The 21,523-nt window shown below is 54.1% G+C and overlaps 1 protein-coding gene across 3 annotated transcripts in view; it reads right to left on the reverse strand.

Annotated features, from left to right (window-relative positions):
* Positions 1 to 21,523, reverse strand: part of LOC122470879 (myelin basic protein) — a 118,827-nt gene that overhangs the window by 86,184 nt on the left and 11,120 nt on the right. For all 3 annotated transcript variants that reach the window (XM_043559111.1, XM_043559115.1, XM_043559113.1), the window contains exon 2: positions 7,816 to 7,891. In XM_043559111.1, coding sequence (XP_043415046.1) covers positions 7,816 to 7,891 — 76 coding nt within the window. The remainder of the gene's footprint in view (positions 1 to 7,815; positions 7,892 to 21,523) is intronic.

The raw sequence follows: 21,523 nt of genomic DNA on the forward strand, positions 1-21,523 counted from the left end.
TTCCATACTTTGGCTATTGTCGATAGTGCTGCTATAAACATGGGGGTGCACGTGTTCCTTCAAAACAGCACACCTGCATCCCGTGGATAAATGCCTAGTAGTGCAATTGCTGGGTCGTAGGGTAGTTCTAGTTTTATTTTTTGAGGAACCTCCATCCTGTTTTCCAGAGGGGCTGCACCAGCCTTCATTCCCACGTTCTTTCTTAATAATAAAGCAGCACAGAGTTTTCATATGAAAGGACATGCTTTTCCCTGTCGGTATCAGAGACGAATCTGCCTTCAAAGATTAAGTTCCTCAGTGGCGTCCCTGAGCTCCCCTGGCCTGGACTGTGACACGGGGTTCAGCCAGCCTTGTGTGAGCTGCCAGAACGGCAAGGGACTGAGTCACTGGGGGTGATGACAGCCACTCAGCACCCAAAGCGGCCTCAGCCCCAGCACGGCCGGCTCCGGGAAACGTGGCTCGTCACCTGTCCCAGAGGCCCCCCCGTCTAACACCCTCCACGTCACTGATGATTCACAAACAAGTATGTGCTCGGCCCCACCCGAGACCATGTTTTCGGTCACAGGTAAACCCCAAAGAAAGCTTAAAAACCGCTTCACACAGAGCAAGCACACTCATCCCAAGCTCAAAAGTCTTCTCGACTGAAACACACACACACGGAATGAAAGGAGCTGTGCTTCAGCTCGCTCCGTGCTCCCTCTCACGCTAGGGCAAGATTTCGGACTCCCCTTCCTCCCCGTCCGCACACGCACAATAACAGAGCATCACAGATGCAGCGACAGAGCCATTAGGGAAGATCGGCCAGTGAAGCAAGAAAGCTCGGTGCGTCCAGCTGGAAACAAGACGGAAAACAGGCCCGTCTCACAGGAGCACCGGCCGCCTCGTCTCAGGCCACCAGCTGCTCGAGGGCCAAGGGCATAAGTCCGGGACGGGAGACAGAAGACAGGTTTGCGGGCCGGGCGAACACGGAGGACATGTGACATCTGGTGCGTGTTCTGTCCCGTCCGTAGTTTTACGCAAACAATTATTTTATTGGCGCCTGATTTCACTTTAATAACCAGTGTTAATATATCACTTACATCTAACAACCGCTCGGGTCTCAGGTTAGCAGCTTGCGAACTGGGTCACAGTTTCTGATAAAAACCAGCTTTGCCCACGAACTTGCAGACCTCAGAAACCCTACGGTAGCACACAAGGACACGGAACATGAGCGTCGCACGGGTGTCCCGGCCACGGGGTTTTCAAGCCCCAAACCAGACGCCGGAGCCCTCGGGGTCCTGAGCCCGGAGACTGTCGGGAGCCCTTCCCAACCGCAGGCCCAGGATCCTGAGGCCTTGGCTTCGAAGGAGGAGCGGGCATGGAAGGGGTCCCCCCAGGGTGGAGGGTGGCCGGCTCCAAGCCCCGGGGGCACCGGGCAGGGGACAGGACCGGACAGCCTGCCGGCTGACGGTCCACAGGCTGGCTGCTGATGGCTCGGCTCGTGGGTTTACGTGGCCTGGGGCACCGCGTCACAATCAGCCCGGCGCTATTTTTACTAAGGGTTGTTGAGGGGTGGCTGTGTCACTAATTACACCTTCTGTCTTCGGTAATTACACGGGTGTTTGTCCACTCACTGCCGCCCGACCCGCAAAGGTGTGAGCGTTCTTGCTTCAGCTGACGAAACAAGTGCCTGCTTCTGACCCTTCAACGGCAGAGTCAACCTTAGGGTCGTGTTTCTACTCAAATCGGTGATAAGGGACTTTCTCTTTGAGTCCGTCCTACAGGCAGGAGCACTGCTGACTCAACACGTTCTAGAATCTGCTGTAAACACTTAGTAAGACTATTCTGTAATGTTGGTAAAAAAACTCTGTATCTCGGACACAGCACCGACATGCCCACCAGTGGGCACTGCGGCCTTTCCCTGCGGGGCACAAACACTTGCCCGCTGGGTTGGGAGCCCCCCCCCCCCCACCGCCCCAGAGCTGGCTCTGGTCCCCAGCGTGAACGTGACTTTACAAAACCCAACGGCAGGAAGATGGTTCGCGTGACATTCTCTGGCTTGTGCTCAAGTCAGATGCAGACTCACTGTGAGTTTTCCAGAACTGTAATGAGAAGGTTATTGACTATTCACAGATTTTGGAAGGCTTCTTTCAAAGGGCATGTCTTTCACATTATTGTATTTCTCTCTTTTTTGGCGCTCACTGAAGTTCTCTGGAAGCAAGCAGGAGGGTAGACTCGAGTGTGCACTGAACCCCGAAACAGCCTGTGTCAACATACGCTGTTTGAATGCGCACGTGCCTGAATTCTGACCCGGGCAGCCTGCCTTGGAGCGAGACAGAGACAGAGCCACATGCTGTGGGCCTTCCGGGCTGCAGGGGGCAAGAACACCTACTTTCTCTCTTTTTTTTATGTTTATTCATTTTTGAGAGAGAGTGAGAGCAGGGGGGTAGGGCAGAGACAGAGAGAATCCCAGGCAGGCTCCATGCCGTCAGGGTGAAGCCCAGCACGGGGCTCAAACTCACAAGCTGTGAGACCATGACCTGAGCTGAAGTCACATGCTCCACTGGCTGAGCCCCCCAGGTGCCCCGAGACCTCCTTCTCACTGTCGGAGGCTGTAGGGCACCAGCATCACCCTCGGCAGTTTCTGGTACTTCTAACTGTGTTTGTGTTGTTCACGGGATTTTGCCTTCTGCCTTCACCATTAACCTTTGCACGAAACTATATGACTTTGACAGAGACCAGAATTCTTTTCGCCGACAGAAAGGTGCTGACGCTTATCTGACGGGGTTCCAGGTACCCTGAGGATTAGGGTGACGGGGACGGAACATCCAGCGGGGCCGTGCCACACCTCCAAACTTAGACCATTTAAGTCTAAGTGATTTAAAAATAAGTAACATTTCAAATGTGGCTCTTGGGTCACGCTAGCCGCACATCACGTGCTTCTGGGCCACATGCGTCGGAGAGACAGTTGAATGTTCCACCGTCGGGGTCGGGAGGAATCCTTTACAGGGGTGTGTGTGTGTGTGTGTGTGTCTGTGACAGAGATGCAGAGACGGAGACCAGGACTGACAGAAAACGAGCTCTGAGGTGCTGCTGAGGGTAAGGCACAGTGGAAGTCTCTACCTCGCCGTCTAAGAATTTACTAGATGTTGTCTAGATGTGTCCGTGTTTCAGACCATCAGACTGTTTGGTACGTGCCTGTAAGGAAACACCTTCTGCTTTTCAGTTCCCCAGGCTTTCATTTTTTTAAATATTTTTTTAACGTTTATTCACTTTTTGAGAGGCAGAGAGAGTGTGTGGGCAAGGCAGGAGCAGAGAGAGAGGGAGACACAGAATCCGAAGCAGGCTCCAGGCTCCGAGCTGTCGGCACAGAGCCCGACGTGGGGCTCGAACCCACGGACCTCGAGATCATGACCTGAGCCGAAGTCGGATGCCCAACCAACTGAGCCACCCAGGCACCCCTTCAGTTCCTGAAGCTTTTAAACATATGATTAACACAAGAATTATCTGGGTTCTCAAAGTTTCCTTTAGGTGATGTGCCTCGAAACTAGACATTATGCATTTATGGCTCTAACAATTGCCAACGCACTGCAGTCAAATCAGGAAGGGAAGTATTTCCGGGTGAATTCCGTGCTCAGTCAGTCTCACGAGGCTGCTGGCTGGAGCCTGGGCGGCTGCAGGGAGTACAAGCGCCCGGCCCGGGGCTCGCAGGCTGGCGACCCCGGGGGAGCCCGGGCGACCTGGAGCTGGCGGTGGGAGGGGTGCACTGGCCACACTCACCCGCAGCGCCAGGGAGAGAGGGGGCCTGGGGACACATCCACGAGCAGAGCTGGCCCAGGTCAGGACCCTGTTGAACTTGACTTCCATGTGGGGAGGAGAGAGGATTAGCTCGAACCAATGATGGTTTCAAACAGAACTCCTTCTCACCCTTGAGGATGGTACAGCCAGAACGGAACGTTCCAAACAGGCGAGGCAACCTAACAGCATCCATGCCATACCTGGGATGAGAACTTGCTGGACCCAGGGCTCCATGGAGGCGTGGCCTTGAGGAACCAGCCAGCAGGCGGACAAGGTCTGCCCCTCGCACACCCGGGATGTCGGTGGTTTCAAAGGAAACTCACTTTCCCGTCAGAGGGAAAGACGGTCTGCACGTTGCTGGGTATATTTGTACATCTGCAAACTGGTGCCTCTTTTCTCAGAGCATCCTTCGAATGTTCTCTGGAGAGTCTCATCAAGGAAGTGGGTTTTAATGATCATTAAATACGCGAATGAACTTTTCAGGGATGTGAACGCCCCCGGAGAGGCAACGTGCACGGGCTGGTGGTTCCTGCCTGGCATGCGCTCGGCTTTGAACAACAGCCCAGATAATCCGTTTAATTGGAAATACCAAACTACGAAGTTACTCCCCACTGTAAAACTTAGATGTGAATGTTTGCAAGCTCTCAGATTTTGTTTTTCAGTGTGGTCTATTTTTCCTTAGGCTGATTAAACAGAAACCTCCAGAAACATGGCCAGGCACCTGTGGAGAAAGTGTGTGAGGCCAGATACGACCACGAGGAGAAGTCCAGGCCACCCCCAGATGAAAGCAGGTTTTCAGGACTGTTGTGCTTGGCTAGGATTTCAACATTTTAACTCATCACTTGATTTCACTCATTTTGGAAAAAGGAGAAAATATGTCAACGCAGACTACTGGTTGTCTTTATTTTTCACATTTCCAGTAGGAATGATTCTAACGAGGGACACCCTCTACTTTCACGGGAGAAGAAAGAAATCAGGGGATTTTAAGGGCTCCTTTTTTTAAAGTTCATTCCCAAGGAAACTGATGTCAGTGTTCAAAAACAGAAACAGACAGACAAAACGGACAAAGCTGAGAATTCAGATGTTAAGAAATAGTTCAGGGGCACTGGAAATCCTAATTCCTTAAGGTAGGTAGGAAATTGGCAAACGGGGAAATGCAGGGTCCCACGCCGAGTGGGATACAAACCCAGGGCAGCCTAAGCAACATACGTGGTCTCTGGCTGGAGTGCCTGAGGTGTATGGACCCTAACCTCAGGGCCCGTCATCGGTGGACCCTCTGCTCAGGGCCCGTGGCATAAAGACCATGTCCCAAGTGCCCGTCATGTGCGGACCCTCTGCTCAGGGCCTGTTGCATACACAGTTCCTCCCAAGGAACAGTTGGTCTGACACCTTCTATTCAAGCCGACGAAAGGTAAGGAATCCCTGTAGTAGCCAGTGAGCCAAATGTCTCCTCTCCCTGTGCAGGTGTCCTGCCAGGTTCCCCAGGGCCATCAGCCAGGTGCAGCCTCCCCAAAGGCAGGGGAGTCTATTTTTAGCTTGTGGAACCAGTTTTCCAGGAGCCTCTGTGTGAGGGGGAGGGGCCTGCTGAGAACCCTGTGAGTCTGGCCTGGAGCCGGGAGTGTGGGGTGGGGGTGGGGGGGGGTTCAGCAGCAAACGTGGGCGCCCTCTGGCTCATCCAGGGCGGCTGGGACATTTTGGTTCTACCAAGTCACCTTGCTAGACAGGGAGCGACTGATAAAGAGCTGATGAGTTAGTGAGCTGGCGCTATCTGGAAATCAAATTCTACCACGAGTCTTAAAAACACGGGGAATCAAAGGCAAAATAGGGGTTTCTTCATTTCTGGGAACGGGAAGGAATCACGGAAACGTTCTGTTCCCGTGGTTCCTCCCGGGGCTGGGGTCTTTGTCCCTCACACTCACCATGGGGTGTTCTGCTCTGTGCTGGGGCCACGGGCACAGGGCTGTCAGCCACCTTGCTACGCGGCCGTGCGTCCCGCCCCAGCGGTTACCAGCAATGCCAGGGTGGAAAGGGGGGCCTTTCCTTTCACCTTTGGAGAAACTCCAGAGTAATTCCTTCCGTACGCTCCTCCCTCCTGCATCCGACACATCCTCTTTAGGAGGAGAGAGAAGCTGGTAAGAAGGCACAAGGTGCTGAGTCACGGGCAGAAACCCGAGAGCTGGAGACTGGAAGGTCCCGGCAGGAAGCGACTACGTCTCCTTCCCCAGCGCCGGACAGAGGGCCTGGCCGGACCAGGAAGCTGTGCAAACAACCAATGCCAAAACCCTCGTGCACGGCACGATGCGGGAGGTGAGGGGTGGACAGGCCGGGGAGCAGCTCCCGCCAGAGGAGGAGGCCAGGGTTTGGGGGGGAAAGGAAGGGACTCTGCCTTGCAGCTGCCCCCCCACTAACAGGTCAGCCCAGCACCCTGCCACGACAGAAGCTTCCCTTCCACTCTCCCGCGAGTCAAAACACGCCTCACAGGATGACATGCAGAAACACACAGAATGGGCAACAGTATGGCAGGAGCTCGTGTACTTGTTTTCTGTCCTGGTACAAGTTTACGTGCCGTGTAACATCTCTGGCACTCGCTCTGAACGGTATCAAACATTTTCTATCCAGTTACAAAACAGTATTTTTACAAAGAGCTTTTTGCAGGACCCAGGGTCTGTAAATTTCCAATGTTGCAAACCATCCAAACGTTACACATCAGATTCAGGAGACAAGAGCCTCAAGTATAGGCTTTACTGCTGCTCAACAACCTTTCTTAGGTAGAATTAACAAATTAAGACCATGTCTCTGGGTTTTATGAGGTCCAATGACAGGAAAGAAACAGAGCCACAGAGTGGCGTTTAGAACCGGAGTCGCAAATCTGTCCCTACAAGACTTGTGCTCCCGCGGCCCTGACAGGCCAGAGCTCCGCCTAGGGCCCCTCTCCACTTTCACCTTTGGGGGAGACTCTGCTCTGGATCAGAGGGCACCCCGGTCCCCGAATCTCCAGGCTCCACGGTAACCCGGCACAGAGCTCAACCCCTCTGCCCATTATGACAACGAGATTATCACTAGAATGGTTTGACCTTTAAAAATTAACAAGTCAGTCCCCGTTCAGTATTTACTGGAATCGTTGAAGTATTCATAAAATTTTCCCCTTTCGGCGGGAAAGGGAGGATTCCGAACCCATAGCAACGTCACAGGCATGTAACTCCCTTCCCGTTCACCTTGGGCCTGAAATCGTGAGTCAAGAAACTAGATGATGCTGTTTGCAACTTCAGTTGAGGTAAAACATGGCCAAGAACAGGGAGTTCTCACTCATTCCTATGCAGGGGAAGACCTGAAAGCAAATTCCGGAACATGTCGCAGCCGGCTGGTACAGAAATGGGGTCCAAGCACCGAGCAGGAAGGACCCAGTGCTGCTGGGTGGGTTGTTATCATATAAGGACTATGCTACGCAACACGACGAGGGGGTGGGCCTCCACTCAGTTCGGTCCCACGTGGCGCTGGGGGCGCCCCGGCCTCAGTGCCAAGACATTGTGAACTGCCATCTGTCTGGGGCTGTAACACTGTCAGGTTCCGTGGAGTTAGGCACCAAGGACAAGGAGTGATTTCCCTTGCCTGCCCCCCCCCGCCCCGAGTCAGGGGAGATTCAGCACGTCTCACCCCATGTCAGCCCCCTTTCCTCATCTGAAATGACCCTTCGGTGGTGGAGAACAAGCCCCGGCCAGAGCGTGAGGCCACCAGGAGCCTGGTGGGTGGCAGACGTCGTGTGGGACATACAGAGGAGACTCCTTCGGACTCCCTGGAAGGAATCGGACCATTTTTATTGGCCCTTTCCCCTGTGGCGCGTCTGTACTTTCCAAGGGCGGTACGGCGATGGTGTGGGACGGGAGGGAGGGGGCTGTCACTGGCAAGGTCGTGGGCCTGGGGTCCCGGCGGAGGCGTGCGGGGTTCGGTCTGTCTGCCCTAGAGGTTTCTAAGATAGGGGGTAACAGTCCACCAGCTGTACCAGGAGCCCTGGCAGCCACCGTGTGCATCGCTTCTTACCTTGTGGCCCTTCTCGGCGTTTAACTCCCGCTTTCCCGCGTGGTTTCCCATCCTGAGCCGGTGCGCTGGTCAGAAGCTAGAAGGAAAACAGAAGGCGTTAGCCTTAAGGCTGGGACTCTCAAAGTTTCCAATCCGAGCAACAGTCCTGTGACACGTGCTCTGCTCTGCCCATTTCTGAGCGGAGAAAACGAAAACCCCCAGACTTGAGACACGGGAAGGCTGACCAGCGGGTGCCTCTGTTGGCCCCCGATCCCAAGCCAAACACTGGGAAGTGGGGCCCCTGCCCGTACCCACACTCTGTTCAGTCTCCAAGACTCTCCAGTGTGTTCTCATCTGTAGACAAAGAACCCGGGTCGAGAACACTCGTGGATGGTGTCGACCCGGCGACCCACACACACTTGGGGGTCACGCCTCCCCCCACCCCAGGCGTGGTGAGACGCATTGACAGGCAGAACAGGGCAACCCTCCTGAAAATGAGAGGCGGTCCACTCGGGCTCACTGTTTGGGGAATCACGTGAGCACAGAAACCGCAAGATCAGACCAAGGACTGCTTATCAGACAAGTATCCCAAGAATTTGCAGCATTTGCAAGGAAGATAAAGTTGGATTAAAAAAAAAACTCTGTTCCTCATTTGTATTTTTAACATAAACTTCAGCAGCAAATTCATGATTTTCCCCCCCAAAAGGATCAACACTGCAGAATGTAGCCAAACCCACTCTACACCAATTGTGTTTCCACCTTCACCCTTGGACGTGCACCGACCACCAAGACCACTCACTCCGTCGCTGTGAACCATCAATGGGCCGCAGGTGCTGGTATTTAGGGGCAGTTCCGAAATGGAACTTTCCACGAGGAACCCTTTTTAACGACTATGAGAGAACCGACTCCCTGCTGAACGTGAAACAGCTTTCCTTGAAAGGTAACAAAACAAACTGTCTTCTGAAAACGGGAAGGATTTCTAAAACGTTACACATGCCTGGATGAAAGGCAAGAGTTGCCCCCCCAAAAGGTACTCCTCAGGAAAAAGGGGAATTAACTGCTTAAGATCTGAATTTTTCCAAAGCCTCCCATAGCTCTGGATGCCTCTCAGTGACCCTGAAGGATGCCCTTGCCTTTGTCCACAGGACCCCAACTGAGGGCAGGATGGGTGAGACAGGGATTTTCGAGCGTCACCTCCCAGGGTGTGTGTGAGTACGTGAGCCGTCACACAGCAGAGACCGGAAACAGCCAACCACGTGTGGACAGAACACCCTTCCCACCTCACGCTTTGTAAATAGAAACTGGGGCGGGCGATCCCATTTCCAGTGACGGCCCCGGGAAGAGAAAGATTCGGTGATGTGGCAATAACGAGTTCTGGCAAATCACAGACACAGCTCTGGCAGTGAGAAAACACCATAAACTTAGAGGATTCAGGTGAATTCCTCATTTTTGATGCATGAGAGTGAAAGAAACCCCCGATATTTAAAAATACATGCTTTAAACAAGTTTTTTAATGTTTATTTAGTTTTGAGAGACAGAGAGAGACAGAGCATGAGTGGGGATGGGGCAGAGAGGGAGACACAGAATCTGAAGCAGGTTCCAGGCTCAGAGCTGTCAGCACAGAGCCCGACGTGGGGCTTGAACCCACGGACCGAAGCCGGAGTTGGACGTTCAACCGACTGAGCCACCCAGGTGCCCCTAAAAATGCATGCTTTTAAAGATGCAAGTTTACCTTTGCAGATAATTTCAGCCTCCGGTGTGATTCTGTCATCTCTGTACTCATTCATTTAAATTGGATCACCACAGAACCCTCACGGGGAAAACGGAGGTTTGGGCACACATAGTACTTTACTCAATAAGGGGAGAACTCGTTTTTGTCATCTGGGAGTCTGCTCAGTCGTCAGGGAACGTGAGTGGGTGTTCTCCCAGGAGACCTGGGTCTGAATGTGGATGTGAAGCAGCTGTTACTCTGAGGTTTGATTTCTCTTGGATTCCACGCAGAGTTTTAACTGAATACTGAGAACTTGCGACATGAAGAGAGGACACAGAATAACAACGCATTACACACTTGTGGATCTCCCACTGTGTTTTAGAAATAAGAATTGACTATTCAAAACTAAACGCAGGCAGTAACAAATATTGTTCAAAGTCCATGATACCCAAAGCAATCTACACATTGAATGTAATCCCTATCAAAACACCAAAGCATTTTTCACAGAACTAGAACAAACAATCCTAAAATTTACATGGAACCACAAAAGACTCTGAAGAGCCAAAGCAATCTTGAAGAAGAAGAACAAAACTAAAGGTATCACAATCCCAGATTTCAAGATACGCCACAAAGCTGCAGTAATCAAAACAGTATGGTACTGGCACAAAAACAGACACATAGATCAATGGAACAGAATAGAGATCCCAGAAATAAAACCACGATGATATGATCAATTAATCGTAACAAAGGAAGCAAGAATATGTAATGGGAAAAAGACAGTCTCTTCAATAAATGGTGTTGAGAAAACTGGACAGCTAGATGCACAAGAATGAAACTGGACCACTTTCATACACCAACACAAACATAAACTCAAAATGAATTAAAGACCTAAATGCGAGACCTGAAACCACACACATCTTAGAAGAGAACATAGGCAGTAATTTCTCTGACATCTGCCATAGCACCACATTTGTCTCCTATGGCAAGGAAAACAAAAGCAAAACTAAACTCTTGGAACTACATTAAAACAAAAAGCTTCTGAACATCAAAGGAAAGAATCAATAACACTAGAAGATGACCTATAGAATACATTTGCAAATGACATATCTGACAAAGGGTTAGTATCTAAAATATGTAAAGTACTGATACAACTCAACACCAAAAGAACAAATAATCCAGTGCAGAAATGGGCAGAGGACATGAATAGACACTTTTCCAAAGAAGACATCCAGATGGCTAACAGACCCATGAAAAGATGCTCAGCGTCACTCATCATCAGGGAAATACCAAACAAACCCACAATGAGATATCACCTCACACCTGTCAGAACGGCTAAAACAAACAAACAAAACAAGAAATAACGAGTGTTGGCAAGGATGCAGAGAAAGAGGATCTCTTTTGCACTGCTGGTGGGAATGCAAACTGGTGAAGCCACTGTGGAGAACAGTGTGGAGGTTCCTCAAAAAGTTAAAAATAGAACTACCCTATAATCCCGCAATCGTACTACTGGGTATTTACCCTAAGAATATGAAAACGCTATTTTGAAGGTATACAAGCCCCCATGTTTACTGCATTATTTACAATAGCCCACGTGTCCATTGATACATGAATGAATAAAGAAGATGTAGTGTGTGTGTGTGTGTGTGTGCGCGCGCGCGCACGTACAGTGGAATATTAACCATAAAAAAGAATGAAATATTGCCCTTTGCAACCATGTGGATGGGACTGGAGAGTATTATGCTAAATGAAATAAGTCAGTCAGAGAAAGACAAATACCATATGATTTCACTCAGGTGTGGAATTCGAGAAACAAAACAAAGCAACAAAGGAAAAAAAAAAAGAGAAACAGACTCTTTCTACAGAGAACACACTGATGGGCACCAGAGGGGAGGTGGGGGGTGGGTGGGTGAAACAGGTGAAGGGGAAAAAATGAAACACAGGCAAAAGGAGGAACTTGAAGTCGACAACTTGGACTTCCGGGGTCGTCTTCTGTCTGAACGTAACGAGCGATGTTCCGTGTTCTCACCTGGGCAGGTCTCCAACCCCGCGCCCTGCTCCCCAGCCCCTACCCCCTGGTGCCCACCGCCTCCCTCACCGTCGCCCTGGCTGGCATTTGGGCAACTCCGGAGAGATGTTCCGTCCTTCCAGAAGACAAAGCTCTAAGGATTTAACCTCGACACACACACCGCGGCTGAAACCCAGTGACCGATCTCTCCCCAGCTGTGAAAGTAATGCTTTTTCCAAGCTGGTCTGTCCTGGTCAAAACTTCATCACACTTCCAAGCAAAACTTCAGGCTGTACTTGGGAATCCCATTCCCGAAATATTTAATCAATATTCAGAAAGCTCAAGACCACCGGACCCGGGATAGACAGAAGTAACGCAAGTCCGGGTGAGACTTTTGAAGGCGTACAAAGACCAGGTAGCTCTGACTGGCCTCTCGGATTCACCGAAGGAGAACTTACTTTATACGCATCATTTCGAGCGTGCAGATTCCAGCCCTAAATGCGCAACGTGCAAACTGGGCGGGGAGAGAAAGACCGGGGATGCGAGTGACAAGTAGCATCCGATCTTCGTCTCAGATTAGGGCCTCGTCACGGGCCGACACCTTCCAAGGCACCTGTGGTGCTTGAGGGGCGTCTCGTAGGACCGCGGGCAAACCACGGCGCGCCCACGAGTGACGGGCACCGGCTCCCTTCGGTTGAACTGTGCCGTTGAGAGCTGGGAGGGGGCGTCGCAGAAGGATGGGGTGGCGGCCCGACCGCCACGGGGGCCTCCCGAACCCGCCATGGACACAGGTGGGACACTGGCAGGGCGTCTTTGGGCCACGTCATTTTTGCCATTAAGTGACTCGAGACAGCAGGATTCTGGCGAACGTGTGGGGTGCTGCAAGGAAGCCCGCGGAGCGTGAGGCATCTTGGGTAATTCATCAAGCTTCTTGTACAACAGTGACAAGAGGGAGGTGGGGGAGGGGAGGGCGAATGGCCTCTGGCTGTGGCCGGCTGCCACCCTCTCCTTAGAGGGAAGTCCAGGTCCAGAGGACACTCCTGGTCAGCGCCGGGGGTTTCTGGAACCTTCCATAATGCCCGCACGGTTACCCACACTGGTGTGAGCTGGTGGGGGGGGGCAGGGGGAGCTAGAAGTGAGCATAAGCCTCACACGTGAGTGATCCAGTCTTACTGGAAAGCAACCCATCCGTTGGGCCTTCGTGGTTTATAGTTCGCCCCTCGTGCGGCCGGGACCCATGGCACCTCAGGGGGCACCCTGAAGGCACCTACAGGGACCGAATCTCCGGGGGGTGTCTGGGTGCACCTGCACAGGAGGCTGATGTGCACAGGGATGCGGAGGTGGAGACACCACACTTCCAGCTGCTCTCACTCTGTGAAGGGCACACGCGGCAGGTCAGAGCCGGGCTCCAGGGCAGGCTGTGCTGGGCGACGTGGGGCAGCTGGCTCCACCTCTCTGGGCCTCAGCTTCCTTTCAAGTGGAGGGAAGAAAAGCCCTCTCACTGCCCAGTGGTGAGAACGAGGCACCCCGTGGGGGGCTCTAGGCACCCTGGCTTCCGTCCCTCCGTCCCTCCATCCTCCCAGCAGGTGCATGGGAGCACGTGCTGGGGGGTAAACAGCTGCAGCCACCATCGCTGACTGCGTGTGTACTGCAGAGACCTTTCCAGGGGCTCCCACAGGCAGGGGCATCCCCTCAGGCTGACAAGGTCAAGGGAAGGGAAGGGGGCAGGGACAGCAGCGGCCCTTGAGAAGCCCGGAAGCGACACCAAACAAGGAGCCTGTAAGGAGAGCTCCCCGAACCACAGAGCAGCCCAGCACGGCAAGTTAACTGAGCCCTTCTGTTGGTTCGAGACTGTAGTCACCACGCAAGCGACAAAGGAGACCGCGAGCAGGGGACTCCAGAGACAGTGGTTCCCCTACGGAAGAGCCTTCAGAAACGGAAACGCTAACTGGCTGTGTCTGAGGCACCGCCACGTGCGTTTTTACAGGCAATGGGCTAACGTTATTGTGACACAGAGAAGGTCTCGATACCGGTCTTCCCACAAATCACCCAGACCCTCTTACGTGCGCCCAAACCTCCCAGAATGCGGGGACTGAGCTGGAGCTGCCCGCGAAGCTGGGAGCGGCGGTGCGGCGTCAGGGTGACGTGGGGAGCTGGTCTGCTACTGTCCCTCACGGTGCCTTTGGGCTCAAGGCATCCGCCTTGTAGGTTACGCAATTACAGGAAGAGCCCTGTAAGCTTTGTTCCCATTTCACAGCTGAGAAAGTGAAGTTCAGAAGACTGAATCTAGCTTTGAGGGTACCGTGCTTTTAGGAAAGTATTTTCAGTAAAACTAGGAATTGTTTTAACATATTATAAATATGTCTTATGTGGAATAAACCATTGCAGTAGGTCTAAGCATCGTACATGTCTAAATTATTAATTGGCACAACAAAAGTAAGACCTTACTCTAGCAAGTAGCCTTGAAAACAATACGAACTTGCAGGAACCCATTCCTTTAAACACCTGTATGGGGGGCAGGGTACACACGTTTAACAATGGGAAGGGCAGAGGCTTTCTTAAATCCCTACCGGGTATCTTACAAGAATAACTGGCGAGAAGTACACGTGAGAAACTATTTGGGTTTTAATTCCCTGCCTGCCAATAGTTGTTATCTGTAGAGCTTCCTTAGCAAGTTTGATCTCTCTCGGCTTCTGGTTTTCCCTTGGGATCGGACACCTGTAGCACCGTGCTGTGGAGGGTTCAGTAACGCGATGGACCGACCGACAGCCACGGCCCTGACCACACATCAGGAAGAGAACTGCCCTCTCCCCCTCTTACAGAATGGCTGGTATGTCACATAAGGTGCCGAATGCAGAGTGAGACAGACAGGGAGTTAATTAGGACCCCAAAGAGCCTATCTTCCACACATGTCTTAACTGGAAAAGTTCAACTTTCCTGTAATAACATTTTTTTTAAATAAATAATTGCTTCGTGATCAGTGTCGAGCCAGAAGGCGATGTGCCTTTGTCATCGGTCTCGGGTGCGACTGTTCACGTGTGCTGTTTCAGAGCAATGTTTTCCCCGTCCTGGGTGCATTTGTGGGAGCGTGGGTGGGACCAGTAAGAAGCGCAGTGGCAGGGCACTGGGGGGTGCCGGGAGGGACGGGCTGGGGTCTGCACTGACCACAGAGACGGGTCCAGGCGTAGAGCCCACAGTGAATTTGCTAAAATCTACCCCCTAGGAACCCTGAGAGTCATTGCCAGCCGAGAGGAGCATTAACATGTACTTAGAGCAGCAGGATGTAAAATCCCACTGGGCTGGGAACTTCTGTTTTCTTTCATTTTTTAAATCACGAAGGCAACGTTTTCACAAGTCCATGTACTTTGTCATTAACCATTGACGGGATTTTTGCTTTTTACTAGACTTTAAAAGGTCAACAGACTTCACTGTCACTACTACGGTTCCTACTTCATCTGGGCCCTGGGTCCGAACGGCCCCCGCACCTCGTTACTGGGGGCCAGTAGCCAGTACCCAGGAGATGCCCTGTGGACACCTGCCGTGGGGCGGGGATCTGGGTCCTCGGGACGCAGTGTGTCAATCGCGAGTATTGGAATCACCGGGTGCTCGTGAGTGTGCTGCTGGATTCTGGAGGTGGTCTGACTGTACATTCCAGAAGAATGCGAAGTAGGAGGAGGATTGTGGATTTGCACAGAAGTGGTCTATTTGACCTCTGAATCGCGGGTTGAACATGGAGAGGGAAACTGTAGAATTTAGACTGACAGGGTGCAGTCAGGGTAGCCCGGAAACGGGGTAACCTGAATAAAGGTAGTAAGACAGGAGGCTGTGAAACTGCCAAAGGGGCATCATCATTTCCTTTTTGGGATCGCGAACCACAGATAGAAGGACCCCCAGGAGAGCTGCAGGCTGACCCTCCCAAGGGAAGCACCTTCGCCGTATCTGCCCTGCGCGGGGAGACCGCTAACCTCAGAGATCCCAGCATTTCCCGACACCGTCCGCCCCAGTGGTGAGCGGGGCTCCAAATGCTTGTCAGTCACACGTGACGTGTCCGTCAATACGGTGAACTGAACACGAAGAGGGAGTCGCCAGCCGTCCCGTCCACCCCAGGGAAGGCCACGCACCCTTGGTGAAATGCACCCAAAGCAAACAGGGTCTCGTTTGATTTTCTTCAATTGAAAGGTCTAAAGGTTTCCTAGTCAGGAGGGGGTAGCGTTTTAAGGATTTTGAGCCATCTCACAAAAGGAGACGTGGGAGGAAGGGAGGGTTTTTTTTTTTTTAATGTTTATTTATTATTGAGAGACAGAGAGACACAGAGCATGAGCAGGGGAGGGGCAGAGACAGGGTGAGACACAGAATCTGAAACAGGCTCCAGGCTCTGAGCTGTCAGCACAGAGCCCGATGCGAGGCTCAAACCCACGAACCGTGAGATCATGACCTGAGCTGAAGTCGGTTGCCTAACCAACTGGGCCACCCAGGCGCCCCACAGGAGGGTTTTCTTAAGTTCAGAAGCTCGTTGTTCAGGATGAAAGCGGCGTTGAGGGATGACAGACTCGGAGTCTGGGCCCCTGGTTGGCTGCGACCTGGCCCCCTGGCCTTGAGCAACTCACCTAACCTCAGCCTCGGCCCCCACTTGTAAAGGGGGCGGTGACACCTGCCTGACCCACCTGAGCAGGCGGCTGTGAGGTTCGGGTAACACAGCCGCACCGTGACACGTGCAGGAAGCGGGAACGCGGGACTGTCTCCGCGACAGACAGCGCTGGGCAAAGACGCTGAAAAGGATTTGTGAGCCATCGTCTCGGAAACCAAGCCGCGATCAAAACCCTCGGATTCGACCCACGGGCACCGGTGAGCAGCCGCGACGCGGGCTCCGGGCTGGGCGTCCTCAAGCTCACGCCGGAGCGGCCGCGCTCTCTGTGGCGCGATTTTGAGCCTGGGGACAAAGGCGTGAGGCTGAGCCGGGCTGTTCCACACTCTGCACGTCCGCACCAGGCTCCGTCACGGCAAACGGGAGCGTGCAGATCTGCGGCGTGAGCAGCACGGGGAGGGGAACACAGGGGGCATCTGGAAGTTGGGGGTTCTTTCCAGCACGTTGGGAAACAAGGTAGGGAGGACGCCAAGAGCACTTCCGAAGGCCACTCGCGGGCTAGACCTCAACGGCGGGCGTGGGGGTCCGGCAGCGAACAGCAGGTGACATGCTCGTCAACCGAGGGAAAGCTTACGGGAGCCGAGGTGAGAACGGGGAGTCTGAAGCAATGTCCGGGGCAGGCACTTGAACGATTCGTACAGCAGGGATGAGAGCAGGCGTCTGGACGCTGGTGTGTGTGCGAGCACACAGCCCCCAGGAGAAAGGAGGCAGGGAGGCCGAGGGAGGCTGACCGGGCTCGGTTTGAGTTTCCGACTCAACGGCACGCGGGCCTCGGAATGGCCCGGTGACGCCCCCGTTTTCTCCCATTTCGTGTCACTGGAGGGAGAGTCCTCAGCGGTCCGGACCCCCTTCCCCCGCCCCTCCTGGCTGATGACTGGGTCTCGCCCCACGAGGCCCCTCCCCGGCCTGCTACTGCGTGCAGAGAAGAAAGTCTCCGTGCACAAACAGGCGGTAGGAAGCTGGCCTTGCTCCATATCACAAGTCACGTTGAGACGGGCCTTGCCGACACGTGGGGAGAGGATCGGATCGGGGCACCCCCTTCCCCTGGCAGGTGGGAAGTCTGGAGACCCCGCAGCACCGCTGGCCCGACTCCGTCACCGTGAGCGAATGCTGGGCCCCGCTGCCCCTGTGAGGCTCCGTGTCAGGCAGGCAGCGCACAAGCTGTCCCAGCCAGGGGCCCAGCACCGGGACGAGGCAGGCGGGGGTTCAGAGCGGAGCGATCTAGAGCCTGAGTAACAGGCGTGGGCAGGGCATGCCCTTTCTTGCAGACGCTCCCTGCCTGGCGCTGAGGGTTCTGGCCCACGTGGCTCCAAACGCGTAAACCTGGGACGGTGAATGTTACTTCCCGGAGGTGCTTGGAAACAACTGGTTAATATTTTACAGGCACCTGAAGATACAAACCCTGGGTCAGAGGATAATCAACCCCCACAGGGGCCTTGCCTTCTGGGACCGGCCCACGGGCGTCCCCCTCCTCGGCCCCTGCGGGGAGTCACGCGTGCGACATCACTGGGGTGTCAGGCCACACGGCCCAGGGCGCCGGCCATCAGCCACACCTGCCCGGTCACCAGAGATCCGGGGGTGCCTCGTGACCCGGGGCACTGTCAGCGGCAACGAGAAGAAACTCAGACGCTCTGGGCATTGCTCAGAGACCGGGCCAGTGATCAAACGACAGAACGATGTGTGTTCGACTCAGTGCATCTCAACCCACCTCCACGACGACTCATGCATTCCTTGACATGAGGCATGATGGCTCATGATCATTAAGCACAGGGAGGAAATGCGCCGGCTCGGGCAGTAGGTTTCTGTGTGGCCTGGGGCCAAAAGAGCATAGTCTGAGTCTTAGCTAAGATAAAGCTGTGTTTCGGATCCTAGAACTGTTGATCTAAAACCTCCAGATCCAAATCACCAACCCCTAAGTGGTCCCACAGAGACAGCAGATCTCACTGGCACCTTATCTTCACACAGGCACGCAGCACAGTACTGAGTGACTTCTTTCCAGAACCTTCCAGATTGCAATCAGGGAAAAGAATGCTACGCCTGGTCACCAACCCACCATGGCCTGCAGGAGACCCGGCTCGGAGCCGTCTAGTGGGCCCGAGGCTCACCCGGGCGTGCCACAAGTTACTGGGTGAGTCTGCACTTCTCGAGACGCAATGGAGAGATCCAGGACGCTGCGGAGTGGTAATCGTATTTACAGAAACGGTGGGAAGACGCGTCGCGGGAGAGCAGGACGCAGCAACGGGGCTGTGGGTTTGGATCCCGGAGGCCGACAGCAGCCGTCATGACAGGGTGACGACGTGACAGGTGCTAGATGGACGCATCAACGGTGTGGCTTCTTTGTGCTCCCCCTGCGCTGCGGGGGGGCTCTAACTGAGCTCTCGGTTTACAGAGGATGAGCCTCTGACGGTCCCTGAGTTCCGGCTCAAGCTCGGCCTCGAATGGACCCGGGCACCTGGGCACGGCCCCCAATTTCCTCTGAGAAAGGATTTCTCCATGCATTGAGTCTTGGCTTCATTAAGGGCCAAAGCTCCATCCAAAGCTCAGAGGGGGCCCCTCTTCCTCCATTTCAGGCCTTTTAACGTATGGTACAAAACACATTAGCGACAACTTCACAAAGCCTTCCTTCCTCACCTCCTTCTGCCTGAAAACCACCGCAAAGCAACGGTAAATAATGAAGCTTGACACGACCACATCATGCAATGAAGTCTCTTTCCAAGCTGTTCCTGAAAAACAGCACTTAAAGGAATAATTACAGGGGCGCCTGGGGGGCTCAGTCAGTTGAGCCTCTGACTCTTGGTTTCAGCTCAGGTCACGATCTCCAGGTTCGTGGGTTTGAGTCCCGCCTTGGGCTCTGTGCCGACAGCCAGGAGGCTGCTTCAGATTCGTGTCTCCCTCTCCCTCTGCCCCTCACCCACTCATGCTGTCTCTCTCAAAAAGAAATAAACTTAAAAAAAAATAAAGGAATAATTACATAACAGGCAATCAAGAGTGCAGGAAGCATACTGTGAACACAAGATTGCCGGAAGCTTGCATTTTGAACTTGAGCTTTTGAAGCAGTTTCTGCGCGGCATTTGGTTTCTAAGTGGTACCTTGAAGGCGGAGGAAGATCGATATCCTTTCAGAAGGCACTGATTTATTACTACCAGGTTGAGGCCTTATGATTTTCTTGTTCCATCAAAATCAAGATCGTCTGGGATGGCCTTTTGTAGGCTATAAAGTGCTTCCCTGGTGAACTGCTATAATACTATCATGAGGGGTCTTAACACTTCATACTCCATACAAACCGCAGCATTTCTTACTTGACCCGCATCCCAGATTCGGATGAAGGGCGGGGACATCCAAAGGCGGAGCGGAACCAGCTCACTTGAAAGAGCAAAGGAGCAGGACGTGTGGGAGAAAACAGGCTTGGGGCAGAAAACCCGGATTCTAATACCACCTGCCCGTGGGAGTGAGGCGGCCGTGGACGGGCCCCCTGGCCTCTCTGGGCCCGGTTTGCTGTGTTTCTGGAGAAACAAGGGGCTGGACAAGGCTGGCTCCAGACTCGGCAGCCGCTCATGGCGTTCAGATTCCACCAGGGCTGAGCACAGACTTCGCGCTCCCTGTGTCTTTACAACTGGAGCGTTTCCTGACAAGGTTTAGGCAAAGCCGCCCACGCTGTGTCCGACTGCCGACGACAGCTGGCTTCCTGAAGCCAGAGGCCAAGTCCAGGAGGAGACGCTATGGAAACTCACGACGCGAGCGTCTCCTTGGTGCTCGGTGCCAGAAGGCGCATCAGAGGAGCAGGGCGAAAAGAGCTGGCCTGCGTCACGTGCCCACACGAGCGTGGACTCGCCCCTGCACGCCCATGCACGGTGCGTCCGTGCTGTGTCTCTCCCTCTTCTGAGATCTGGGGCGGTAGAAGGACACAGACGTGTTGTCCCGCCGGTCACTTTGAAGGCGGATCCTCAGACCTCACCTAACCTACTTGTGCCTGAGACCTTCCTAGAGCGAGACAGGGTCCGCCTGGGAAAGAAAACCCCACAGGCTGTCGGAGGCCAGTTTCAGAGGCACACTGCTACCTTCCCAGCACCACAACGGTGACCAGGACGTCGTAGGCACTCAAAGCTGTCCCCTCTCTCAATCACACGTGCACGTGCCCATTTACACACACACACACACACACATACGCGGCACACGTGTGTTTGGAGACCCGTCGTCGGTCTGTGGCATCCCACGGAACCGGAGCAACCTGTGAACCGTGGGGAGGCCCGGGGGGTAGGAGCGGCCGGGAGGTCCGTCCAGCCTGGTGCACCGGCAGGGGAGGAGTTTCGGATCCAGGGGCACTGAAGGGCCGTCTCGGGGCAGAGCCCTCTGAAAACAGAAGCCCTTGCTCAGAAGGAACCAGAAAGGAAGCGTGGGTCCACACGCTGGTTGGGGTGCCGAGCACACAGGGCGGTGGCCAGAGTCGCAGGCCCCGCCCTCAGCTCCGCACGGAGCCCTCCGACGCTTGGTCGCATGGGGACCAGAGGAGCAGATGTGGTGGAGGGTGTGGAAGCCCCGGACCAGCAGCCTCCCCCACACGCTGTGTGCAGGTGCCCACGGTCAAGGGCAAACACAGGCTCCTGTGGGTCCGGGAGGTGATCCAGCACAGACGTGGGACGCAGCCCTTCAGAAGACAAGGTGGCCCCGGGGTCACATAAAGCCGCACCTGTGCTCAGCTCACCAGTCACTGGTTACGACAGGCCTGGGTGACACCACGTGGAAACATACTACAGTGTGTAATAGATGTCGAGGGGCGAGCGTTCTTACGTGAGTTAATTACCCTTTCAGGGTGCTAAGGCAGACATTATATTCTAATAAAACTTCGCCCAAATGTCGTTAAATAGAAACACCCGAAGCCAGGTGAATCCAAGCAGCATCCGGCACGGCGACTGGCCGCCAGGTGGAGGGCAGCCTGGTTATCTGGCCACCGGCCAGGTTGCAGGGGCAGAGGAGCCCAGCAGGGACCACTGGTGCGCGAGCCAGGCCCACGGCTGAGGCTGTCCCGAGACCTCACTGTAGGCACGGCGTGGGGCCTGGGCTTCCCTGTCCGCACGTTCTCACGTCTGCCCTCCCCTGGCCTCCACCAGACACCATCAGATGTCTGTGATCAGTCAGGGAGCCCAGAGCAACCACGCCCGGGACCCCACCCGATGACAGGTGTCACGGTCATTAAGTGTCACTCCACTGGAGGAGGTCAGGGACAAACCCTGGTTGAGCCCGGGGTGCCTTCCTCAAATTCCTCTTGGAGCCCACGTCACGAGAGCAAATGGAGTCACGTCGTGGAGACGCAAGGTCTGAGGTGACCGGATCACGGTGGCTCGTGCAAAGGCACCACCGGCGACCGTCT

This window comes from Prionailurus bengalensis, chromosome D3 (assembly GCF_016509475.1).
Source record: "Prionailurus bengalensis isolate Pbe53 chromosome D3, Fcat_Pben_1.1_paternal_pri, whole genome shotgun sequence".
Lineage (NCBI taxonomy): Eukaryota > Metazoa > Chordata > Mammalia > Carnivora > Felidae > Prionailurus > Prionailurus bengalensis.